This window comes from Syngnathus floridae, chromosome 1, assembly GCF_059516105.1.
Source record: "Syngnathus floridae isolate MCC-2025c chromosome 1, RoL_Sflo_1.0, whole genome shotgun sequence".
Classification (NCBI taxonomy): Eukaryota; Metazoa; Chordata; class Actinopteri; order Syngnathiformes; family Syngnathidae; genus Syngnathus; species Syngnathus floridae.
In genome coordinates, this window is record NC_142413.1 from 810,834 (window position 1) to 835,643 (window position 24,810).

Consider the following 24,810-nt stretch of genomic DNA (forward strand, 5'->3'; position numbering starts at 1 on the left):
ATCTACTCTCATGGTTGCCGCAGGAGTCATTGAGGAATGCGTCCGGGAGGGATCATTAGACACACACACACAATTTGTTCGCTTTATTTGTTCATGTAAATAAGAACTTTGGAGCCCGCCACCGTTTCGCAATTGCACTCAAGTGACAGCTGCCTCTCTCTCTCTCTCTCTCGGCCGCTGATAGATGTATGGCGAGCACTTTGATGCACACTTGCAACATTTTGGGATGGTGAACAGACCGCTGGTCCGACTCAAGGTTCCTCACAACCGACATAAGCACACTAGAAATCACCAGGCGAGCTATCAATAGCTTTATTTTCATTCCATCTGTTTGAGGTTCGACGTTTTCGATTTTCGTCATCGTTTCAGAGAAGGAAAGCAAAACATAACTCCCTCACTCACAGAAGAAAGCCCCCCCCACACACACACACGTTTTATGGTCGTTTCAACATTTCAAACGTGCTTTTGTGCTTAGTGTGCTACAATTTATTTGCGGGCTTCGGGATGACAACCGTGAAAGAAAAGTGACACAAATATAGTCTGCTACTGTGTGGGCAAACTAGCAAAAGAATAATAAAGAAAAACTCCTTTCGAAAAGCCAATGTCGTTTTGTGGACGTATTCCACGAGAAAAGGCAACTATCGCTGCTCTCTTTCATGATCTCCTCCCCCCTCCCCTCGCCTGGAACAAAGCGGCTGGGAACGCGGCCCGGGACCACACGAGGCGTCGGGCTCCATTCCCGCGTTCGATCGGGTGGCGCCGTCTTGCGGACATGGGTGGTATTGCGCTCTCGTCTGAGCTCACTTGCCACGGCTGAAATGCATCGCTAAGAATCGAAGAGACCGCTGACCTCGTCAACCTTTACACAAGCAAAAGCTTAACCCGTAAAGCAGTAAAGCCTTTTTTTTTTTTTCCCCCTGACGATTTCTTTTTGCAACTACATTCCATTGAACTGCGCTTGGCCGACGGCCTGCATCGGGCGGCGCAAATCTTGAAGCCCCTTTGAACGTTTCATTCACTCATTGCTTTTGCCCACCAACCCCCCCCCCCCCCCCCCCCCCCCCAAAAATGCCATTCCCATTCCGGGTTCCTGGACAACGTACTGCAGAGACGACAAGCGGGGAAAAAATAAAAACGCTCACAGAAAAAGCCAGACAAACGTGGCGGTTTATGTTCAAGCGCGCGTGACAGAGTACAACGGAAACAGAGTGCGGCTAAGGTGAATAAATACAAACGTCCGATCAAGACGAACATCTTGTTTGCGTTCAAGTTTCCATGGGAATCGTGCAGACGTGGGTCGCTGCCATCCGCCAGAAGCTAGTCCGCTGTGAAGAAGATCGAAAAGGATGGTCAGACGCACGGCAGGCGGGCAAAGAGGCACCGACCGATGCGTCGCCCGCCGAGAACAAACCTGAAGGCGCGTGGCATCCGTCGTCCTTCTCGCCTCCCGCCGCCTTTTCCTTCATCTTGCAGCGCTGCGCCTCCTCGCGTTCCTTCTCCTTCAGCAGCGAGCGCAGGAAGGCGGCGCTCACAACCTCCTCGCCCTCGCCGAGGAGGAAGGCGTTCTTGAAGCGGTTGTACAACATGGCCGCCTTGTCCATGATGTCCTGGTTGGCGCGGTAGAAGCGCATCTGCGGCGAGAGGCATTCAAGTGATTGCGTCTAGAGGCCACAAGATGGCAGCAGAGCTATACAATCAAAAAGACGCGCTTACCTTCCTGAGAGTGGAGATGAGCTCGCTGTGTCTGTGGACGTGCTGTGACGTTACGTAGACGCCGCTGAGCTGATCCAACGCCGCCAAACACTTGGCAACATCCTAAGCGGGTGACAAAAAAAAAAAAAAAAAGCAGAGCCAGGTGCACACACGTGAGACCGCTGTTTTGAGTTTGACTTCCATTTTTGTTACTTTTTCCATAATTGTTTGAGTGAAGTTGTTCTGACTATTTGTCGAGAGAAAATGGCCAAACCAAGGTTGAAATTTGCTTCATGAACCAGCCCAGCCGCTAGATGGCACTGATGGTCTAAATAGAGTTTTCTATTTTGTTGGCGGTCCTACCGGGTTGTCGCTTTTGAGCGAGATGCGGATGTCTCCGTGGATTCTGTGCAGGGTGGAATCGGTGGGCGTCAAGTTCACGTTGTTCTTGTGCTGCTGGTGATTCTCTCCGGAGTCGCAACGCTGATTGTCGTGCACGTTGGCTTTGCGGCTCCTGCTGCTACTTTGCTGCTTGGCGTCCTTGTGCGGCGGCGGCGGCGGCGGCAGCGGCGGTTCATTGCTTTGCCTCTTGCCCGCCTTTGCGACGGCGTCGTCTTTGTCGTCGCCGCGCTTGGTGGCGGCTTTCTCGTCGTCCGTCAAGACTCGTTGCGGCTTCCTCTCCTCTTCGGAGCTTAGGTCCGCCGTCCTCACGGTGTTTGCGGCGGCGGGCGCCTTCTCCTCCTCCTCCTCCGGCGGCGCCACCGTGGCTCCGCCCATCATGGTCTTCACCTGAACCTTGGTGGTTGCTTTCACAATTTTGCCAATCAACTTCTTGGCATCTTTCTTCTGCAGCTCGTCCTCCGACGGCGGCGGCCGACTGTCTTTGACTTTGCCGTCGCTTTGTTTGGCCGCCGTGTTTGTATTTTCCGCGACGGGTGGACTCGCCGTCGCGGGCGGCTGCGTCCTCTTCTTTCTGGCGTTGGCTTCTTTGAGCGTGTGGCCCCGCGGCCGCTTGGCCTTGGCTCTGATGGCGGCCTTCCTGTCGGGACAAAGAGCAAAGGGGTCAGAGGCGGCGGCGATGGGCCCGGCCGGACGTGTGCGCTCACGTGAAGCTCTTGGTGCCGGCGTCCCTGCGCTTGGCGCCCCTGCTGGCCTTGAGCAGACCTCGCAGCGACTTGAGGACGCTCTCCCGCTTGGCCGCCAGCCGCCGCCGCCGCTGCTGCGGACCAACGCGGTTGTCAGCTCGACTCATGCAAGACGCAGAGAAGCCGCGCGAGAAGCCTCACCTCTTCTTCCGCGGCGTCGCTTTGGTCCATGGCCGCGACCGCTTTCCTCGACCTCCTCTTCTTCTCTCCTCGGGTTTCCTGGTCCATCCTGGGCTTGCTCCGGCTTTTGCAGTTCTCTCGATCGGCTCTCTGGTGGCCGTCTCGCCGGGCGTCGGCGCTGGTCACCTTCCCGCGTTGCTCCTCGGGCGGCCCGCTTTTCCCTGCTGCCGCCGCCGCCGCCGTGACCTCGGGCTTGCCTTCCTGGTGTCCTAGGCGCTTGCTCTGGTCTTTTTCAACTGGTCTTCTCTGCCTCTTGCCTCCTCCTGGGCCGGGCGTGGACTCCTCTGCCGGCAACTCCGGCTTTGCTTTCTGGCCTCCCTCCCGGTTGGTCTTCTCCTTTTGGCCTTCTTTTCGTTTCCTCTTCTCTCCTCGGCTCGCCTCCTCCGTGGTCGCCTTTGTCTTTCCTTCCTGGCCTCCCGCCTGCTTGCCGTCATCCTTTTGGCCTCCTCTTAGGCTCACCGTGGACTCCTCTGTGGTCTTGGCTTCCTTTCCTGGCGTCTGCTTGGCCACATCTTTTTGGCCTTCCTTTGTCTTGGCCTTCTCTCCTGGGCATAGGGCGGACTCCTCTGAAGTCACCTTTGTCTTTCCTTCCCGGCCTCCCGCCGGCTTGTTCTCCTCCTCTCTGTCTCCTTTTGTCCTCATCTTTCCTTCTCGTCTCAACGTGGACTCCTCCGTCGTGGTCCTCTCGGTATTTCCTTCCTTGCCTCCCGTCTGCTTGGCCTCCTCTTTTTCGCCTTCTCCGTGGCTGGATCTTGACTCCTCTGTCCTCGCCTTTGTCTTTCCTTCCTTGCTCTCCTCCTTTTTCCCTTCTTTTGCCTTTGCCTGGTCTCCTCGGCCAGGCCTGAACTCGTCAGTCGTCACCTTGGTGTGCTTGGCCTCCGCCCGTCCTTTCCTTTTTGTCCCGCCGTCTCGGCCAGGCATGGACTCCTCCGTCGTGGCCTTTGTCTTTCCTTCCTCGTCTCCTAACCGCTTGGTGTGGTCGCTTTGGTGGCCTTGTGGGCTGGCTGTTGACTCACCTGCGGTCCCTTGCGGTTTTCCTTCCTTGCCATCCGACGGCTCGGTCTCTTCCTTTCCCCCTTCTTTTGTCTTCTCCCCAAGTGTGGAGCCCTGCGCCGTTGCCTTTCCTTCCTCATCTCCTAAGTTCTCGCTCCTTTCCTTTGTCTTCTCTCCGAGTGTGGAGCCCTCCGCCGTTGCCTTTGTCTTTCCTTCCTCGTCTCCCAACTGCTTGGTCTCTTCCTTTTTGCCCTCGTTTGTCTTCTCTTCTGAGGTGAGCGGGGAGTCCTCGGCCGTCGCCCTGGTCTTTGCTTGCTCGTCTCCAGACCGCTTGTTCTCCTCCCTTTGGTTTGTTTCTGTCCCGTCTTCTTGGCTAGGTGCCGGATCACCCTGCGTCTTTGCTAGCCTGTCTCCTCGTCGCTTGGCCTCCTCCTTTCTGGCTTCTTTTGTCTTTGACTTCTGGCCTGGGCGAGGCGTCGTCTGGTGCGTGGTCAACGTTGTCTTTCCTTCCTCACCTGCTATCTGCTTGGTGTCTTCCCTCGCTTTACGTTTCGTCTTCCCTTCTGGGCCAGACGCTTCCTCGGCCGTGGCCTCCGTTCTTGCGTCTGCGCTTCTCTTCTGCTCGGTCTCCTCCTTTCTCTTTCCTTCTCGGCTAGGTAGCGACTGCATGGCCTCTGTCTTTCCTTCCTGTTTGGTCTCCTCCTTCTTTCCTTCTTTGGCCTGTGCCTGGTCTCCTTGACTAGGCGACGTCTCCTCCGTGGTGGCCTCAATCTTTTCTTGCACGGTGTCATCTCTTTTTCTCCGACTCGGTGTCGTCTCCTCCGCCGCCGCCGGCTCCGTCTTCCCTTCTTTGTCGCTCTTCTGCTTGGTCTCCTCCTTTCCCCCGACTTTTTTCTTTCCTTCTCGGCTCGGTAGCGCCTTTTCTAGCTCACCTTCCCGCTTGGTCTCCTTTCTCTTCCGCTTGCCTCCTCGGCTCAAGGTGGACTCCTGGGTCGCCACCTCCGCCTTTCCCTTCTCGGCTCCTTCCTGCTTTTCCCCGTCGACTCTCATTTTCTTCCCTCCTCTGCGCGCTGTCGACACCTCCGGCATCATCTTTGTGCTTCCTTTCTCGCCTCCTTCCTGCTCCGCCTCCTCTTTTTTCTTCCTCTTCCCTCCTCGGCGGCCAGGTGTCAACTTCTCCATCTTAGCATCCCGCTCATCTTTAGCGCCGTCGTCGATGCCGGACGCTTGCGTGGCGGCAGGTTGGGCCTGATCGGCCATTTTGGGAGCAGGCGCTGCACCGTGGGAGTCGGCTGGTGTGTTTGCGCTGGCGGGAGACGGGAAGTCGTGTGTCCTTTTTGATGGCTCAACTGCAACCTGGCGAGACAAACAAAAACAGCTGACTATGGTTGGATGGTTTAATTTTTGGGGTCCGCGCGGACGGCGACCACATCAAAAGAAAACGAAATAGCGAGCCATGAAGCCAAGAATTGATATCAGGAGGTTTTTTTTAATTGTTTAAACTTAAATACCTGGCTCTCCTCTCTGCGGATTTTCCTCGGCCGTCCCGGCTTCCTCTTCACCACGGGCGCCGATGTTGGCGTCTGTGTCGAGACGCCGTCTCCCGGCGCCGAAGCTTCCTGTGCAGTTGCGAGGTCACCCGCTGGCGTCGGTGCAGGCGGTCTGGCCGGCTCGCTGGCCGACTTGTGAGTGTCCGGGGTCTTTGCGGGGATGCATTTGACCACGCAGGGCTTCAGTCGCAGCGTGCTAGCGGTCACATGCGCACCGCTCGGCGCCGTCTGGCTTTCTTTGGCCTTGCGGGGATGAGGCAAAGGAGGCAACTTTTATACGACTCATTTCCCCCCCCCCCTTCATTCAAATTTGAAGGCAGCCATGTGTGGCACACGATGTTTCGAAATGTCATTTTTCATTACCGAGTCAATTGCGTCCAATTCTACTATGAGTATATATATGTCTGAAAGTGTTTTACTTTTCTTTTCAATGGCGTGTGCATTTTTGTTACTCGCATCAGTCACTTATCTCCACAGAGAGTGAAGGCTCAGTGGAATTTTTCTTTTTGGGTAGATGCACATGCCAACCTGCAGTACGTCGCTCTTGGTTTCTGCCGGGATGTTCCTCGGCCGTCCTCGTCTCTGCGGCCATCCTCGTCTCCGTGGCGTCGATCCTGGCGTCTGACCCGCCACGCCACCTTTGACCATGGAGGCGTCCTGTCGGGTTTGAGTATCGATTTTCTTTTCCTCCAGTTGCACTTGCGCGGATGACCTGAATGAAGATCTTCTCAGAGTTTTTGTCACCGGCTCACTTTTTGTCCCGCTGTCGGATGCGGTCACAGCGCTCGCCGGCTGGCTCGCGCTCGCCAACTCGTTGGCGCCGCTCAGGTGATCGTGCAGAGTCTTGGCCGGGACGCATTTGACCACACACTCCTTCAGGAGCAAGGTGCTGCTGGTGCGGCTAGCCGCCTCCGAAGACGTTTTCACAGCAGCGCCGTTTGCATCGGCGCCTCCGGGCGAGCTTTCGACTGCGGCAGTTGTTTTTTTCGTGGCGGAAGCCGGTATTGCGGCTGGGCAGGTTGTTTTCGAAGTGGCAACTGGTTTTGCAGGTGGACTTTTAGCTGCAAACTGAGACGAACACAAGGACAAAAAAAAAAAAAGAGAGAGAGAATTTGCACTTGCTGTAATCATTTCATCTCTCGTTAACTTTCCAGGTTTGTTGACTTGAAGCGGAACAAAGCACCTCAAATTTTCATGGTTGATTAGTAGCAGCGACAATTATGGCTGGACAATTTTGAAAAATAATCCAATTGTGATTTTCCCCCCCTCAATATTGAGATTTAACCTGCAGTTATTTTGATCAGGTGATCTTTCTGATGTTTTATTTGTTTTGCTCTGATAGGATGCGATTATGCTAAAACAAATGCAAATGAACCCGGAATAAATCTAAAAAATTGTTGATTTTACTTTCATCGACTTGCAGATTCTTCACCCTTTACTCGAACTCCAGAAAATTCCATCCCCCAACAAATGTGGCCTGAAGCCAGGTTAGCAAATCATAAATTGTATCACAACAACAACAACGCAGGCAAATCTGTGGCTTTATCACATCGCCATTCCATTTTGTATGGAAAAAATGAAAAGCAAACAGACGTACGTTTATTGGATGATGTGGCACTAACTGAGTTTTTTTTCCTTTGAAATGAAACTGGAAAGGGGGGTGGGGGGGTCGTCTTACATTCAGGGTCCAGACAAAGGCTTTTTCAAACTTGAAAAAGAGGGGGTCATCTTATATTCGGGCCAATACGGTACTTTAGCGAGGCACGGAATTCAGAAATGTTACTGCTCCGAGCACTACTTCTACGTCAACAGCACACTGTTGAGCGGCTACCTCGGGCCTTACTGCAAAACCTAGAAGACGGCTCGGCTAGCTCGGTCCGAGCGAGCCGCAGTCCTGCCTGTTTTCCAGTTCTCCACGTCGCAGCGCACCGAATTCAAATCAGCTCATCAGCAATCTCCGTAAATTCTCCATTATGACAAACCTGATCGTTTCAATCAAGTGCGCGAAGGAGAGAAACTTTTCAGCACGGCAGATTTTGTAAAGTCCCAATGAATTGACTATGACAGTGTAGCACAAAAGCAAAACTACATTTGTGTATATTTGAGGTTTACTTTCACACTTTCACTTAGATTCCATCGATTAGTTTCAATGAACGAGATTGAAATTTGAGATGGTTCATTTTTATCTAAGCAAGGCTAGAAACAATGATAAACAATTCTCTTGCGACTATAACTACAGTAGCATGAAGAAATTATGATATCTTAGTTATGGCCAAAATTGATAATAGAGACACTGACTGTGGATTTCTTGCCGATTCCGGGTGTGTTCTGGATCTCCCACATGCCCTCGGAGAAGCCTTTAAGTCGAACGCCGGTGCCGTACTTCAACTTATTCCCAGAGAATGGGACCAGATTTTCCGGCAGGAGGTGACCTCTAAAGAAAAAAAAGAGAGAAAAAGCCCATGATTTTATTTGACAGAAACAGATTGCAGTTGATGTCGCACACAGGAATAGACGTGTACATACATCTGATGGGTCCCGAAAAAGAAGACACCAAGTCTCTTCTTGTGTGCCTCATCCAATTTACAGACCTGCCAAGAATGAACAAGATACAAAATGAAGTTTCCCAAAATAAATCAATAAAATGCTCACCGTAAAGATTTTATTTTTCCACCCAGTGTGAAGAACATAGTTTGGAGTGTTTGAATGAGACTTTTTGTGTCAGAATATTTGATGCATATGACTTGTTACTATTTGCTAGGGGTTTTTGTTACATGACGTTTTGGGGTTAACGTTGGGAGCTGAATGTGCGAGTCCACGTGTGTGGTGTTTTACTTCTTTTTGTGTCCTTGCGTGCGTGCGTTTACCCTGGCAGGCCAGTGAGGGTAGCCCTTCATTTTGGCGAACACGAGGTCGCCTGGTTTAAACTGCTGTTTTCCCGGCATTTTGCTGCGTCAAAACTGTCCTGTGCAATTCAAATCCACAAAAGTGAAGGGAGACAAAACAAAAACGTCATGTTTATGTTCATTCCCTACTTATACACACACACACGCACACACACACACGATGTAACCACCACGATTGTCGTTTCGGTGTCAAACTTTCGCACTGAACAAAATACACTAAATGGGATTCGAGCGGTACCCAACACGTGCTTCGTGGTAGATTAAACGGAAACAGAATTAACGTGAAAGGCGCGTCATTAGCAGCAAGCTAGGTTCGATTGTTTACAAGCGTGCTAGCAGTAATGCTAATAGGCAGCCATTCGGCTCTGTGGAGAACTTAAGAGTTAACTCGACGTCGCGTTTAGTCGTCGGACGCGTGGGAAGGCAAACGAAGGCTTTACTTACCCAGTAATTATAACAAGTCTGACAATTACCAGTGCGAAAAGAAAATGCTTCCGCGCCACCGGAAGCTTACCGGTTACTACGTTACGTGTCACGTGACTGAAGCAGGCCGACCTGGCCGCGTCACGTGACACGCGGCGCGGTAAACTCATTTCCGGCTTCACCTGACCGCGTTCAGGGGTCAAAGTTGAACGTGCCTTTGTAAAGCAATAAATGCTGCGAGGTCTAATTTCAAAATGTTTCATTTCATATGAAATTGGTGTTAATAACAAATGTTTCATTGAACTCAAGCTGGTCTTCCATTTCAGAGTTTCTGCCTCTCTTAAATTCCTTGAGTCCAGACTCTGGAAAGTTTGTCATGAATTGATTCTTCCTCAGACAGTATATACAATAATAAACAACTAGGTGGGAGAAGGAAAACCTCAAACAAAGCATAATATGACTCTTCAAGTATGATCCCGTCATTCTACACAATAATGATTTGAAAATATCTGACAACATAGAAATAAATGTGTAAAATCGATACTAGCCGTTTGGTATTGGCGCGATACCGATCCTCACATTCGTATATGGATACACGGATCGATCGGCCCAGCTCTCGTCATCGTCAACCACTCGGACAAAAATAAGCGGTAGAAGGCACAGCTGCGTGTTTTTAAATGTTGGGCGTAACAGAACATTGTGTGTGCTAAGCACTAGTTTACAGAGCACTCTTTCCAGGAATCACAAAATAAAATGGACTTTTAATCACTGCCACTGTCGCTGTCATCGACTTCTTCTTCCTCCTCCTCCTCCTCCTCCTCCTCCTTTTTCGGCGGCTCCTCGACAAGTCCCGAGAAAAAGTCGCTTTCTCCCATAGCTTTCTTGGAAAGCGATTTCAGGCGTCCGTCCTTTTTCTTCCTCTTCCGGTACTCGTTGACGGTGGTGGTGGCTAAAGAGGCGATGTCCCAAAACTTGATGAGCTGGTCGTGGGCACAGCTGAGCAGGAAGCGAGAGTCCCAGCTTTTAGCAAGCTCCTCGATAGGTTCGCCAACGTGCTGCCCGATGCAGCCGATGACGCGGTTCGGGAAGATGTTGATGGCTCTGATGGGCAGAAAAGTTACAAATACACAAATACAGTTTAAGATCAGTTTGAGAATATTTGCCATTTTATCACATGGGGATGGGTTAAATGCAGAGGACAAATTTCACCACACCCAGATGTGTGTGTGTGTGTGTGTGTGTGTGTGTGTGTGTGTGTGTGTGTGTGTGTGTGTGACGATGATCATTGGGACTTTGACTTTAACTTGACTTTTCACATGTCCTGAGTGTTGTTAGTCACCTAAATGTTGAACAGAGGCTGTGATGTACCCAAGTCAACTTCCTTGTTTGGCACGCTCAAACATGGCGAATAAAAAAACTCTTGAACTCTTGAACGCACTCTATACGGGTCATCGCCCCGCCATACTGTAGATGTTTTGATGATAGCTCTAATAAAGACTCCAATTCAAATAAATGGCATGCAATTAAGGGCAAAGATACTCTCACACCGAACGCTAGGTTCAACAAAATAGCAGGGCTCGCAAAACGAAGCGAGCGTTAGCGCTGATGACGAGCCGAGGTTAGCGCAACACTGAATTTAATAGTTTGACGTTTGATTGAAAATGAAAAAGAGGTCATGTTTAATAAGCTGCTATCAGTATGCTAATTTCCGTGAGACCCTTAACGACAATTTGCATGAGCGTTTAGTTAGCTGACTTTGATGAGTTGAGTTTCTACGGCTTGGTTGAACACCTCTGCGTTCAAAATAAATAATGTTGAATGTTTCCATTTGACATCCAAGTGTAATGAATGGAAGGGTTTCAACTGACCGGATATAGCCGTCAATGGAGGCGGCGCATAGGATGTTATCGTTGACCGGGGCGATGCAGTCCACCGACTCGGCCTGTAGGGCGAATCGATCGCTGGTGGCGCCAAAGCCGTTCCAGTTGAAGATGTAGATGGTGCCTTGGCTCGAGCCGCACACCACTTTCTTGCCTCGCTTCATCAGCGTCACCGAGGTCAGATCGCTGCTCTGGTACTCCGAGAGTAAGTCAAAGCGCCGCCTCTTGATGTTGAAGACGCCCATGGTGCCGTCGCCACTTTAACAGCAAAGGAGGTTAGCGCCAGTCTCCAAACTAGCCGTCCAGCCGTCATGTCAAATCTCACCTGGTTGTAAGCAGGATCTTTTTAGCCTCATCTACAGCCATGTCACTGATGTAGTCCTCATGGTGCTTCAAATCCATGATGGCCGAACCTTTCCTCATGTCCCACACCTTTGGGCAAAACAATGTGAACATACAGTGAACATGGTTACCGCACGAGACCGTATGAGCAAAGTTTACAGCTTTGAGATTGTCCTGGCTTTTGTACCTGGTCTCAGGACCGCATTTTGAAGGTCTCAAGACAATGCTCCAAATGTTCAACCGTGACATGATTTTGACATTTGATTTGATAGTCCTGCGAAGGACTCGACTTGTGTCGGACTTGGCCTCTCAAAAAGTCGAGATAGCCTTGTCTTGTCTCACACAACACGAGTTACTGCTTTGGTGTGAAAATGTTGAGAACCACTGCTGGCAGATAGCCTTGTCTTGTCTTGTCTCACACAACACGAGTTACTGCTTTGGTGTGAAAATGTTGAGAACCACTGCTGGCTGACCTTGAGCGTGCCTCCGTCGTCTCCAGTCGCCAGGATGTTGGCGTCCACCAGCAGCAGACTATTGATGGGAGCGCCGTGCGCGCCGCGGATCCTGGTGACCAGCCGTCCTTGCTCCACGTCCAGTATGTGGACAGCCTTGTCCCTGGATACGCTGTAGAGCTTCTCGCCGTCCTCGGAGAAGCGCACCTGGCGGCAGGACTTGAGGTGGTGCCCGGAGGACCACAGCTCGCGGTTCTCACCTTCCGTGCACGAGTAGGAGAAGGCGTACACGTCCCCGTCCACGTCCCCGCACACCAGCAGGTCTCGGCTCGGGTGGACGGCCACCGTGTTGGCGACCGCCTCAAGCTGGATGTCCTGCGGGGTGTCCAGGATCCTCGGCTCGGCCGACTCGTCTTCGTCGTCATCCGAAGTCAAAGCACCCGCTTCGATCTGGGAACTTGCAGGATCTGCATTTGCGTCTATTTGTGACGTTGAAGGCGCTCCAGCGTGTTCCACGGAGGCTGCCATGTTGTGGCTTGTTTGGTTTTTTTCTTCTTGTGATGTTTACTGGGCAGTTACATGAAAGGTTTATGCACTCTACCGCCACCTACTGGTATGGTGTCATCCAGCCATCTGTGAATCCTGTACGCGAATCCGGTGTGGTCCACTGTTGACGGTTGCGCCAGACACAACAAAATAAACAGTTCCGAGTCGTTGCGATTAATGATCGTGACACAGATTTTTTTTTTTCGACCGAAAGAGTTTTAATATGTCGGCAGTCGCGTTCGTTGGCTCTTAATGTTGAAAAAAGCCGGAAGTTGCTTTTGAGTGACGTATGCCGAGCTTGACGCGAATCTGCTCGGATCGCTGCGGCTCATCCCTACATCGCGGCTTTGTTCGCCGGCCGGGATTGTTCCATGCAGGTTTGTTTGTTCCTTCTCGCTTTTCGAGTCGAACCGAGGAAGCTCAACGGGGGTATTGTCAAGAACCGTTCGTCCTAAAGAAAAATGTTTTGGGAGAGTGCACTTGTTATCAGTCGCTCTAATTCGAGGATGGAGTGCGTGTCATAATGAAATGGCGGCCAAGTCCGCTTCGATGACGGCCGTCATGTCATCAGCTGCTTGTGTCGTGCGTGTCAGTGAAGCCGAGTGGTGCATTGCGGTGGGAGGAGGGGGGGGGGGGGGGGGGCATGGAGCGGCGGCCAGGTGCCCGATGACGGGATAGGCGGCGTCAATTGCGACGCGGCGCGACGCGAAGCGACACTCCCGGCCCGTGTGACGTTTTGACGGCGTCATTTTCGGCCTCCGTCCAATTGTCTCATCGACAGGTAAGCTGACTTCTGGGTGGGGAGACACCCTGGATTGGTCGCAGGCCAGCCAAACATCAGGACAAGCAATCCTTGTTGTTGTTCTTACTGACATCCCATTTTATCCAGTCGCGCCAACCAAATGGAATGGTTCCGCTTTCAAATGGAACGCTCCTTGAAATGTGCGTGGCCCCGGCCTGGCCTGTGAGCCGCCTGACACGTCAATGTTCCCTATTTTTGGCAAGTATTGATGCCAGGCGGCCATGTCCACCATGGTGTACCCTCGAGAAGAAGCCCTGGAGCGGCTGAGCCAGGATGAGATCGTGGTCAACACCAAGGCCGTCATGCAGGGCTTGGAGACGCTGCGCGGCGAGCACGCCCAGCTCCTCAACTCGCTTCTGGACTGCGCCCAACCGCCGGCCGTGCAGGAAAAGTCGGGTGCGCTCCGCAAGAGCATGGAGGCCATTGAGCTGGGCTTGGGAGAAGCTCAGGTAGGCCGCCCTCCCTCCCTACCTCCCTCCCTCCCTCGGCTTTGGCTGGCCGGCCGGCGCTGAGCCGAGCACCCGTCTTGTCGCGGCAGGTGATCATCGCTCTGTCGGGCCACCTGAGCGCGGTGGAGTCGGAGAAGCAGAAGCTGCGCGCGCAGGTGCGGCGCCTGTGCCAGGAGAACCAGTGGCTGCGCGACGAGCTGGCGGCCACGCAGCACAAGCTGCAGCGCAGCGAGCAGAGCGTGGCGCAGCTGGAGGAGGAGAAGAAGCACCTGGAGTTCATGAACCAGATCAAGAAGCTGGATGACGACGACGCAGCTGTGGCCTCGCCCGCCGACGACAAGAACCAAATCTCGGGCGGTGAGACGGCCAAGGACAGCCTGGACGACTTGTTCCCCAACGACGACGACCACGGGACGGGTATGGCCGCCGTTATCGGACCCGAAAAGCTCCGACGGCGGTTGACAAACGTATCCTTGCACGCAGCCCAGCCCAGCGGCGAGGCGGCGGCGCAGCAGGGCGGCTACGAAATCCCGGCCCGCTTGCGGACGCTCCACAACCTGGTGATCCAGTACGCCTCGCAGGGCCGCTACGAGGTGGCCGTGCCGCTCTGCAAGCAGGCCTTGGAGGACCTGGAGAAGACGTCGGGACACGACCACCCCGACGTGGCCACCATGCTCAACATCCTGGCTCTGGTCTACAGGTGCCCCTGCATTGGCTTTTCTATCTCCCGCTTGAGCGACGAGACCCGCTGAAGTATGTCTTGTGCAGGGACCAGAACAAGTACAAGGAAGCGGCACACCTCCTCAACGACGCCCTGGCCATCAGGGAGAAGACGCTGGGCAAGGACCACCCGGCGGTGGCGGCCACCCTCAACAACCTGGCCGTCCTCTACGGCAAGCGGGGCAAGTACAAGGAGGCCGAGCCGCTGTGCAAGCGTGCGCTGGAGATCCGCGAGAAGGTAGGACGGCCGTCTCCCCGCTCGGGAATTTGTCGCCGTATAGCCACAACTCCCCCCAAAAAATGGAGCAACTCCTGTTTGTAGGTGTTGGGCAAGTACCACCCGGACGTGGCCAAGCAGCTCAACAACCTGGCGCTGCTGTGCCAGAACCAGGCCAAGTACACCGAGGTAGAGTACTACTACCGCCGCGCCCTGGAGATCTACCAGTCCAAGCTGGGCGCCGACGACCCCAATGTGGCCAAGACCAAAAACAACCTGGTGGGGGCGCCCTTCCATGGGCTTTTCTCGTCCCTTTGGTCTGGGCTCTGTGTGAGGCTGCCGCCTGTGTTTGCCCGCCCGCAGGCCACCTGCTACCTCAAGCAGGGGAAGTTCAAGGACGCCGAGACGCTCTACAAGGACATCCTGACCCGAGCGCACGAGCGCGACTTTGGCTCCGTCAACAGTAAGGCGCCTACCCAAAGCCTTTTGGAACTGGGGACGCAACAGAATAAAACCCTCAAATCCAAAAACTCAAAAAAAAGCCATGAGCATACCAAAAAACCTCCCCAAAAAATATATCTTGGACATCCCCCTCCCAAAAAATTCCCATACAAACCAAAAATTGTGACCACAAAAATGACCACAAACTGAAATTTCACGCAAAAAAACAACAACTGTACTGTTCAAGCATTTGAAACAGGTTGTGTGTGTGTGTGTGTGTGTGTGTGTGTGTGTGTGTGTGTGTGTTGCAGACGAAAACAAACCCATTTGGATGCACGCCGAAGAGCGAGAAGAGAGCAAGGTGGGCGGGCGCAATGGCGCAGCAAATTGTAAAACTTTGAATCGTGTTTCCTTTTGCCTGCCAGGCCAAGCAGAAGGAGGCCGGGCCGTATACCGAGTACGGCAGCTGGTACAAGGCCTGCAAGGTGGACAGGTGAGCGGGGGACCAGGAAGACGTGTTTTCTTATTTCATTGCTACCTTGAATGGAGACATATTCTTTATCCTCTGCGAAAAACCATTTGTACTGCTGCCCTAGCGACAAGTCTCCAGCTTTTTGTTCTTGTCCCAGCCCCACCGTGAACACCACCCTGAAGAGTCTGGGTGCCCTCTACCGCCGCCAGGGCAAGCTGGAGGCGGCCGAAACGCTGGAAGAGTGCGCCAGCAAGTCCCGCAAGCAGGTAGTAAAACAAAGGAGAGACGCTCGGCAAGATGAGCGCAGAGTTCCCCAACTCCCTCCCTTCCTCAGGGCTTTGACGCCATCAACCAAAGCAAGGTGGTGGAGCTGCTAAAGGACGGAGGAGAGCGCCGGCACGGCAGAGAAGGCGGGAGCAGCTGCGCCGCGTCCAAGGGCGAGAGCGACGCCGACGACTCTGCCGAGTGGAACGGGGTCAGTGCCGGCCACTCGGTCCGAAAGAGCGCGACTCCTCAAATGCAAAATTCGCACTTTTAGGACGGCAGCGGCTCCCTTCGGCGCAGCGGCTCCTTTGGGAAGATCCGCGACGCGCTGAGGAGGAGCAGCGAGATGCTGGTCAAGAAGCTTCAGGGAAGCGGACCTCAAGAACCGCGCAACCCGGGGTGGGTCAGCCAGCCGGCCACAGCTAGTGTAGCACGCTAGCAGGCCACAGCTCGTGTCGCACGCACGCTAGCAGGCCAGCGCTAGTGTCGCACGCTAGCAGGCCAGAGCAAGTGCATAATGCTAGAGGCCAGAGCTAGTGTAGCACGCTAGCAAGCCACAGACGTTAGCATGACCACATCGACCGTGAACATCAGGCTTGACATTTTTTTTTTTCCCCCACCAGAATGAAGAGAGCGAGCTCCCTCAATTTCCTTAACAAGAGCGCAGAGGAGACGGCGCAGGTGAGCACGCCAACTCCCAAAATGTGCCAGGATGCTAAATGGATGCTAGTCGTACACACACTACTAAAGCGAAGTTTCTGGGGGTTTTTTAGGACGCCAACTCATCAGGCCTGTCAGACTGTCGGGGACTCAGCGCCAGCAACGTGGACCTCACAAGACGCAACTCCCTAATTGGCTAAATACAAGCGTGGAGGCGGGGCTCGGGGGGTGGGGCGCACATCAAGCTGGCTTTTTGTTTTCCTTTTCGTCCACACGTTGACATCGCTGTTGTCCATACCCACTCGGCATGTGAACACGGACGCCTCGGCTTTGGCGTTGCCACGACGACGCGTCACTCGCCACGTCGCTACGATTAGTCGCTCGCTTGCCGTCAGCTGGCGGTCGCTTAGAATGTGGGCGCGGCTTCAGAACAGGACAACTAGTGCTTGTCGCTGTACAAACGTAGCACCTTCATGAATGTCATACAATTGCATCCAAGCAGATTAGTTCTTCTAGACACTTAGTAGGAACATCTCCGCAAATCAATAAATGCGCTTGAAGATGCTTCAATCAATTAATAAACATGTACCAGGGCAGTGCGCTTGTTTGTTTACATTCTGGCACTGGGCTCAAGGGCCATGTTGTTTTTTTTTTTAATGAATAGATGGGTCAGGTTAATTGCAGATGAGGTAAAAATAAGTTTAAAAAAATGTTTTTTGACAACAATTGCTCTGAAAAAGATTTGTTTTTTAAATTGACCAATAACTACTCATTTTTTAAACAAAATAAATGAATATTTAAAATGTTCCTTTTTTTTTTTTTTTTTTTTTTAAACCAGATGGCCCAAACTCAAGCGACATAATTGAAGTACAGCTCTGGAAGAGAAATGAGACTCATTTGACGTGAGCATTCTATACTCATTAGCAAATAAGTAAAAAAAAAAAAAACATGCTTAATGGAGCAAATTAGAGCAGTTGTGGGCATATTTTGTCCAAAACAAAGACAGGCATGCTGCTGTGCGGTAATGGTTGAAATGTGACAAGTTTTTTTTATTTCAAGTTTTGTCATTTCCAAAAGCTTTGGTGTCGATTTAGGAGGTGGCGGGGGGGGGGGGGGGGGGGGGGGGGTGGAGGAGGGAGCACAACCAAAGGTCACACCAGCCCATCAGAAACCTTCCTGCCGCATCTCGTTAAGACTCCCGGGGGAAAAACAAAAAAACCATCCACTTCTCATCATTCCCTGTGCCGCTTTATTTACACCTGTAGCTACCCACAATGCTTTTCTTCTGATCACATCACTGCTATGTTCCCTCCTCCAGACCCAATGTGCAGCGCTGTGTGTTTGTGTGTGTGTGCGTGTCTCAAGTTATGTGTGTGTGTGTGTGTGTGTGTGTCTATGCATGTGCATGTGTGTGTGTGTATAAATAGGCGGCTGCACAAGTAGAACAAACACAAGTTGCAGGAGTGGCCAAGCCTTCTGGCGGACCTTACAGGTCACTCTCGCCGTACAGAGCGCTGGAGAAGGAGATGTAGTCCAGCGCGCCGGCGGGACTGTCGGAGCTGACGTAGCGCGTCATGCGGCTGATGCAGTACTCGGCCTGCTCCGGCGGAAGCTCGCGGCGGAGCTCTTCCACCGTGATGTAGTTCTGAGTTGGATGGGGAGCAAGAAAAAAAAGTCCTTGGCTGGATATCATAACTGCTAATGATGCGTTGGCAATAGGTCATTTTCCTCATTCTGAAATGACCAATCTCGGGCTGCCCGACTAAATTGCCAAATGCAGAATTTGTGAAATTTCAAATAATCAAGGGTTATATATATATATATATATATATATATATATATAAAAATGTAAATAAAAGAATCATGGGTTATATATACATTAAAAAAATAGATAGAACTGGTCATTGACTAATGACTGAAATTTAAATTTAAGGCTGGGGGCAAAAAGTTCCAGCCCAAAAAATAAAATATAAAAATCAAGGGTTATCTATACATATATATATATATATATATATAAAAAAAAGCTAGATAAAACTGGTCATTTCTTAATGATTGAAATTCAAATCGAAGGCTGGGGGCAAAAAGTTGACTAAATCCACTGTCAAAATAAAGTCCCGTCGGTACGAAAAGCCACTGGACTACTCGTGACTATAGCACCTCGAGTGGTGGGAAGTTGGTACTGCAGTCAATGAGATGACCCTTTTTTATCGCAGTTTTTAAATACAAACAGAATTTTGTTAGTTAGGCAATTTTTTTTTCAGAGCACGCTGACAACCAGCCTGAAAAATCCTAACGGCGGACGTACCTTGTCTGAAGCCAGGATCTTGAAGGAGGCCATGACTTGCTCGGCGGTGTCGGTTTCGGCCGTTTCTCGGGTCATGAAGTCGATGAAAGCCTGGAAGGTGACCACGCCGGTGTTGTTGGGGTCCACCAGGGTCATGATGCGGGCAAACTCGACCTCTCCCTGTGACACACGGAAACCATTGAGCAAGTCCAAGTCCAAGTCCAGCGTACCGGTCGAGACTCACCAGGTCGTAGCCCATGGAGATGAGGCAGGCGCGGAAGTCGTCGGGGTCCATCATGCCGTTTCTCTTCTACGGAGACAAAGAGTGAGCTATGGAATATCGCTGGCGCCCGTCGAGGCCTCGCTCACCCTGTCAAAGTGGTTGAAGGAGGCTCTGAACTCGTTGAGCTGCTCCTGGCTGATGCCCTTGGCGTCACGGGTCAGGATCTGGTTCTCCACCTCGTTGATGGTTCTGGCGATGGTGGTGAGCAGCTGCTCCCAGCCAACGCGGATGTGCTGCGGAGCATCCCGAGGGAACTCAGCGGAGGAAAAAAAAAAAAAAACGCACCCGCTCGGCCCTCCCCCTCGGCCACGTTACCTCCATCGTGTAGTTGGTGTGCTTGTTGTCAAAGATGAGCGACTCCTGGCTCAGCTGGTGGTCGCCTTCCAGCTTGTCAATGTTGGACTTGTAGTTGATGATGTTCTGCTCGTACTGCTTGAGACTGTTCATCTGATCCTCCAGAGAGCCGGCGATGTCCACGGACACGTGGCTGATCTCCTGCGTGGGAGCGGCAAACGTTTTTGAGAATACAGGTTTTGAGCGCCAGCCAGAAGCGGTACCTCCATCTTGGTTTGTATCCAAGGTCCGATGATGTTGGCCTGGGCGGCAAACTGGCGCCTGAGCCGCTCGTTGGCCTGCTGTCGGGCCACTTCCTCTTGCAGCATTTGGTCTCTGAGGGGCACCAGGTGTTTCACCTGCGCACCCACGGACATCACGCCACGTCACAAAGAGAGCCCGGGATGACCGAGCGCCCGAACTCACCGTGTCCCACTTGGTGCTGATGTCCTGCTGTGACAGGTTGGTGTACGGGTTGATGCCCGACAGCTTGATTCCGTACGTCTGAGCGATCTTCAGGATCTCCGTGTGGATGCCCAGCGTGGCCATGCGCTCCTTGTCGGCCTCGGGCAGCGTGGCCTTGAACTGGTCGTGGGCGGTGATCAGACTCTGCAGAGGCGGACGGGGAGGAGCAAAGGTAGCGAGAAAATGGAGAACCCGGACCTCTCGGGAGGGCTTTTACTGGAGTGTTTGGGCACCTGGATCTCCTCGATGCTGTGGACGATGAACATGTCCTGCAGATCCTCCATGGCTCCATCCATCCAGTTGTTGAAGGGCGCCGCCCTCTTGGCGAACTCCAGGTACAGTTGGTCGATGGTCTCCCACAGCTTCTCCACGCGCTGCGGAGAGGCACCGTCGGGGTTACGAAAGACGGCGGCCACCTGGGGCGAGGGAGATGTTGTAGTACCTCCAGGGCGTCCCGCCTCTTCTGGGTCAGAGTGCCCAGGTTGTCCCACTGGTCACAGATAGCCTGACAACGGGCGTTGACGGTGGCGGCGTCGTGGTAGTCCAGCTCGCTGGAGCGTGAGATGGAGAACGCCAGCGTGAACAGCCAAAGTTCAACCTCCGGCGCGACGGGACGGGACGGGACGGGACGTCTTTGTCTTACTTGAGCTCCTGCGCGATGGCGGCGATCTGCTCCACACGATCCTGGTGAGCGGCGAGGTCACTCTCAAAGGCCTCGTGCTTCCTCATCAGCGCTCGGATCTCCATCAGATTGGCAGATTCGTAGTCCTTCTTGGAGAGCAGGTCCTCCTTACCTGAAAGGGGCCCGAGATTGGAACCACCTCGGCAAATACGCCGTGGCCGGACGCGCACCGACCTGCGGTCCACGATTCGTGCATGGTGCACTTCTGCTTAAACTTCTCGGCCAGGTGGTCCAGCCTCTCCAGGCGGCGGATCTCTGTGAGGAGCCACTCTTCGTAGCCCTTCTCCACCTGCTCCAGACCTTTCCAGGCGTTGGCAATGTCCTGCGGGGCGGAGACGACGCCAAGCGTTGACTCGCGGATGGCTCACGTCGCAGGCGGGCGGGCGTTGGCGTGCGGCGGTGGCGCTTACCGACACCATCTTGCCCTCGGAGGGCATGAAGGCGGGTCTGTTGCTGAGCCTCAGTTTGGTCTGCAGGGTGTTGAAGTTGATCTCCAGCTGACACTTCTCCTGCACTCGCGGCGGTTTGTGCACACGGCGGTAGTCGCGGAAGTCCTCCAGCTTCTGCTGCATGGCGCGCATGGTGTGCTCGGCCACGCGGTTCTCCAGCCAAGGGATGGTGCGGCGGATCCACTCCAGAAGCTGCGCCAGACATTTTGCTTGGGACCACAGCCCGAGACCAAATGCAAGCAAGGATGCGGCCGGGCGCTTCTGACCTCACTGGCCAATTTCTCGTACTCCTCCATCAGCTTCTCGTTCTCCTGGTTGACCGCCAGGACTTTGCAGATACGGTTGGCGGCCGTCTCGGCCTGACAATCAGAGAGCGGATGGGCGGCGTCAGACGTGGCAGGTAGCCGCGAGGGCGCCACCCGCTCCCACGCGCGGAGCGTACCTGCTCGGCGCCGGCGAAGGCGTGGTAGAAGCAGGACACGTAGGTCATGATGGCCTTCTCGTCCGGTTTGGGTGTGTTGACAATGTCTGGAGGCCACATCGAGAGTAATGCTGGCCACCTTTGCAAAATGTTTGAAATGAAAAAATGGCATGTCAAGCTCACCTTCAGCGTCCAACATCTTTGGGATGTCCAGGAACTTCTCAGCCACTTCGAAGGCCGTGTTCAGATTGCCAATGGGATCGTCCTACGGGCGAGAAAACGGGGATCGTGACAACCTGAACGGCGGGAGAGACGCTTCCACTGTCCTGGAGGGAGGAGCTCCGTGAAGAAGAAAAGAAAGGCAGGGAGGGAGGGAGGAAGGGAGGAAGGGAGGAAGGGAGGAAGGGAGGAAGGAAGGAAGGAAGGAAGGAAGGAAGGAAGGAAGGAAGGAAGGAAGGAAGGAAGGAAGGAATGGAGATAGAAAGGAAGGGGGATAGGACAGAAGGAAGGACGGAAGGAGGATAGGGAGCTAGGAAGGAAGGAAGGAAGGAAGGAAGGAAGGAAGGAAGGAAGGGAGATAGAAAGGAAGGGGGATAGGACAGAAGGAAGGACGGAAGGAGGGTAGGGAGCTAGGAAGGAAGGAAGGAAGGAAGGAAGGAAGGAAGGAAGGAAGGAAGGGAGATAGAAAGGAAGGGGGATAGGACAGAAGGAAGGACGGAAGGAGGATAGGGAGCTAGGAAGGAAGGAAGGAAGGAAGGAAGGAAGGAAGGAAGGAAGGAAGGAAGGAAGGAAGGGAGATAGAAAGGAAGGGGGATAGGACAGAAGGAAGGACGGAAGGAGGATAGGGAGCTAGGAAGGAAGGAAGGAAGGAAGGAAGGAAGGAAGGAGAGTCACCTTTCTCAGTTTGGAGTAGTCAATGAGGTCGGGTCTGTGTCTGTGGATGAGGGCGCACAGAGCCAGGCCGTCCTTCCAACTGAGAAAGCGCAAGACCAGGAGGAAACCGTAAAGAAGGGGAAAAAGGGGGCGCGCTTCTTCATTTGGACGAAAGGGCCTGCCAACTCACCTGATGTGGAAGTTCTGCACGTTGACGTTCCTGTAGGGAGCCGTCTTCCTCTGACACCACAGCAGCAGACCCTCCTTGGCGGACGTCTCTGCAGCCACACAAAAAGGCCACGCCCATTTCCAGGCCCATTCCCAACATGATCGTGCGAGAAGACGGAGGGCACACACCTTCAACAGAGATGTCCTGGATAGCGAAGCGCAAGATGATGGTCCAGATCATACCCAGGGTCATCTTTACGTTGCCATCAACGATTTCTGTGAGACAGCACACACCAGTCTCATTCCCAAGTCCGGCGGGGTCGGCGCCGGCGCCCCGTCAGCCCGCTCACCCTCTGCGCCGATGGACACCAGCTTCACGCCTTTGCTGCAGATGAAGTCCAGAGCTTTGTTCACGTTGGCGATCTTGTGGAAACGCATCTTTCCTTTGTCTGGCTTGGGAAGCCTCTCGCCTGGCACACGGGCACACGCAAAGTCAGCCGAGGCCCGAGCTTCACTTCACGCGCTGGCGGACGCCCTACCTGATATGACCTCCAGGAGCAACATCAGCTTGAGGCCATTCCTGAAATCCTCCTCAATGTTCTCAATCTGTGTGCCGGCTTTCCTCAGGTGGGAGTTACACCAGGCTGTGAAAGTCTGACACACACACACACACACACAAAAGATAGTAGACGTTGGCCATTAAGGCTCCGATCTGAAAATGTCGTCGGCGTTTGGCGACCGGCCACCACTTGAGAATGATTGCACAATAAGACCAGCCATGAGGTCAAGTGCACTTTTTTTGGTCCACAAAGGCACGTCAAACCCTTTACGGTACGCTCGGCCCGTTTGGATTTTCTTTGGGGTCACACGACACCCGATTGAGGTCACTGGCTTGCATTCAAAGGGGGGGACAGCCCTGGCAGGTGCGGGGCTCCTTTTGCTACGCATGACCAAATTTAGACAGACTCCTAATGCAGCCCTCTCAGGCCACTAGGCCAAAATATACGTGTGTGTGTGTGTGTGTGTGTGTGTGTGTGTGTGTGTGTGTGGTAGCTCAAGGTGCATGGAGGCTAAATCGGAGCGCTATGGGACACCATCAGACAGCTGAGAAGGCGAGATTCCTGAGGCAAGCTCTAAGGGGAAGGAATGGATCGGGGAGGATGACGAGGGCGCGCAAACACCCCCTGCTAGCATGCTAATTGCTAAAGGTCCTATGAAGTCACCCGCCCCCACCCTAGCGGAGTCACACCTGTTGCTTTCTCAAGTCTTGTTATGAGGTCACTTCAGCAGCATCAGGCCCCTCCCTGATGTTTATGTCACTTGACTTCCTCACCTGTGAGCACCCCGCTCCAAAACCAAAGCAAACAAACATGGCCGGGAGCTTCGCTTTGCGTTCATTCCTTCACAACGTCTGGACGGAGCAGGATGAAGGGGAGGCGTAGAGTCGGCCGGCGGTGGGCGGGTAGATTTGGACTTTTGGGAAAGCACGATGATGAGGGAGTATTTTTAGGAGGAAGCCAAACCATCTGCCGGTGTCTCTTCGCCACTTTGGCTCATCTGGTCCGCAGCAACCTAGCCCCGCCCCCTCCTCGCCTCGCCGTGATGTCATCGATGCCGCGTTTGAGTCGGGAGCAGGTTGCAGGTGCGCTAATTGGAAGTCCGCTGCTTGAAACCAGTATCCGTGATGTCACAAATTACAAGGAGCTCACAGATGCGTTAATTAGCCATGACCTCACGAGAAACAAAAGTTGAGTCGTTTTAGGTTGACAGAGGCCGAAGGCGTGCTTATATTTAGACGCTCCTAGCAAGGCAGGGGGGGGTTGTGGAATTGGTTGTGTGTGTGTGTGTGTGTGGGGGGGGGGGGGGGGGCAGAGGGGGGGAGTGAAAGACAACACTGAGAAAGTTCCAAGGCCAAAAATATCCTCACGGCCAAGGCTTGGCGCCAGGAGTGCCAAGAAAAAGAGCACGTTTTTAAAAAAAATGAATTTGAAAAAGTCTTACACACACACGTGCATAAATGCATACACACACACTCTCACATTGACACACACACACACACTGAAGGTAGAGGTGTGTACCTTCCGCTGCTGTTTCTCCCAGGCAGGGTCGAGCAACAGGTCGCGGTCCCAGTCATCCTCCTGGGTCATGTAGGTCTGCTCGTGGTGGATGGTGTACGTCATGTGGCTCTCCAGGGTCGTCATGGTGGCGGGCGGGCGGGCGGGCGACTGAAAAGAGATCAACAAGAGGGGGGACACGAGCTCTCGTCCTGGGGGGCTCACGCCGTGCTCCACTCTGACCGACTGACTGCCGTCCGGCGGGGGCTGAGTGTCAGGGCCCAAAAAGGTGCAGGGGAGGGGGGCGGGGGAGTAGAAGTGCACGCCCCTCTCGCCCAACCCCCCTCCCTGCCCCCATGTGCACCTGTTGCTGCTAATGAAGCCCCCAGTCAGGGAACGGAAGTGGTCATCAGCCCACCGGGAATCAGGCGGGCTTCTGCCGCCAAGCGCTACGCTAATATGCTAATGGCGTGAAAAGCACCACAAGGGAATCACCGGGTGAGTGCCACAATGGCGTCGACTACTTTTGAAATGTGTTTGGGAGACATATTTTGGATTCAGTGATAGGCGTGTTTGTCAGTAAGCTAAAGACGGTTGGCTCAAAATATTCAAGCCGACGGTTCCAATATTTATAGCGGCTGCTTGAGGTTGACATAAATAGAAA

General features: G+C 53.3%; 4 protein-coding genes across 10 annotated transcripts; 1 reads left to right on the plus strand and 3 right to left on the minus strand.

The window, feature by feature from the left end:
* Positions 1-1,138: 1,138 nt before the first annotated feature.
* Positions 1,139-9,039, minus strand: psip1b (PC4 and SFRS1 interacting protein 1b). Of its 4 annotated transcripts, none has more exons than XM_088393156.1 (12): positions 8,911-9,039; positions 8,428-8,525; positions 8,087-8,151; positions 7,859-7,994; positions 6,089-6,628; positions 5,522-5,803; positions 2,979-5,366; positions 2,799-2,908; positions 2,056-2,731; positions 1,714-1,815; positions 1,412-1,631; positions 1,139-1,325 (listed from the first exon to the last, which is right to left on the minus strand). In XM_088393156.1, the coding sequence occupies exons 2-12, from the start codon at positions 8,503-8,505 to the stop codon at positions 1,318-1,320; spliced, it is 4,605 nt and encodes a 1,534-aa protein (XP_088249282.1). In that variant the 5' UTR covers positions 8,506-8,525; positions 8,911-9,039; the 3' UTR covers positions 1,139-1,317. The 4 variants fall into 4 exon arrangements, with proteins under 4 accessions (XP_088249282.1, XP_088249267.1, XP_088249275.1 ...); XM_088393141.1 differs by having other exon boundaries at positions 2,799-2,911; XM_088393149.1 differs by having other exon boundaries at positions 2,799-2,911; positions 8,428-8,520; positions 8,911-9,029.
* A 94-nt stretch (positions 9,040-9,133) lies between these two features.
* On the minus strand, positions 9,134-12,148 carry wdr55 (WD repeat domain 55). The gene is made up of 4 exons (XM_088393236.1): positions 11,585-12,148; positions 11,095-11,201; positions 10,758-11,027; positions 9,134-9,990 (listed from the first exon to the last, which is right to left on the minus strand). Exons 1-4 carry the CDS (start codon positions 12,089-12,091, stop codon positions 9,651-9,653), a joined length of 1,224 nt encoding a protein of 407 aa, XP_088249362.1. The 5' UTR covers positions 12,092-12,148; the 3' UTR covers positions 9,134-9,650.
* A 58-nt stretch (positions 12,149-12,206) lies between these two features.
* klc2 (kinesin light chain 2) lies at positions 12,207-16,941 on the plus strand. 4 transcript variants are annotated; one of them, XM_088393206.1, is made up of 14 exons: positions 12,215-12,486; positions 13,115-13,360; positions 13,450-13,777; positions 13,844-14,060; positions 14,129-14,318; positions 14,403-14,576; positions 14,661-14,760; positions 15,050-15,099; positions 15,164-15,231; positions 15,368-15,476; positions 15,545-15,685; positions 15,749-15,873; positions 16,098-16,155; positions 16,248-16,941. In XM_088393206.1, exons 2-14 carry the CDS (start codon positions 13,133-13,135, stop codon positions 16,332-16,334), a joined length of 1,875 nt encoding a protein of 624 aa, XP_088249332.1. In that variant the 5' UTR covers positions 12,215-12,486; positions 13,115-13,132; the 3' UTR covers positions 16,335-16,941. The 4 variants fall into 4 exon arrangements, with proteins under 4 accessions (XP_088249340.1, XP_088249316.1, XP_088249332.1 ...); XM_088393214.1 differs by having other exon boundaries at positions 12,207-12,486; positions 13,450-14,060; positions 15,545-15,689; XM_088393190.1 differs by having other exon boundaries at positions 12,210-12,486; positions 13,450-14,060.
* A 419-nt stretch (positions 16,942-17,360) lies between these two features.
* Positions 17,361-24,412, minus strand: actn3b (actinin alpha 3b). The gene is made up of 21 exons (XM_088393177.1): positions 24,171-24,412; positions 22,632-22,746; positions 22,443-22,562; positions 22,282-22,368; positions 22,115-22,202; positions 21,946-22,024; positions 21,235-21,316; positions 21,073-21,158; positions 20,897-20,989; positions 20,592-20,822; positions 20,356-20,503; positions 20,143-20,293; positions 19,942-20,050; positions 19,733-19,873; positions 19,461-19,643; positions 19,259-19,393; positions 19,017-19,196; positions 18,788-18,934; positions 18,663-18,728; positions 18,440-18,598; positions 17,361-17,779 (listed from the first exon to the last, which is right to left on the minus strand). Exons 1-21 carry the CDS (start codon positions 24,291-24,293, stop codon positions 17,621-17,623), a joined length of 2,682 nt encoding a protein of 893 aa, XP_088249303.1. The 5' UTR covers positions 24,294-24,412; the 3' UTR covers positions 17,361-17,620.
* Positions 24,413-24,810: the final 398 nt, after the last annotated feature.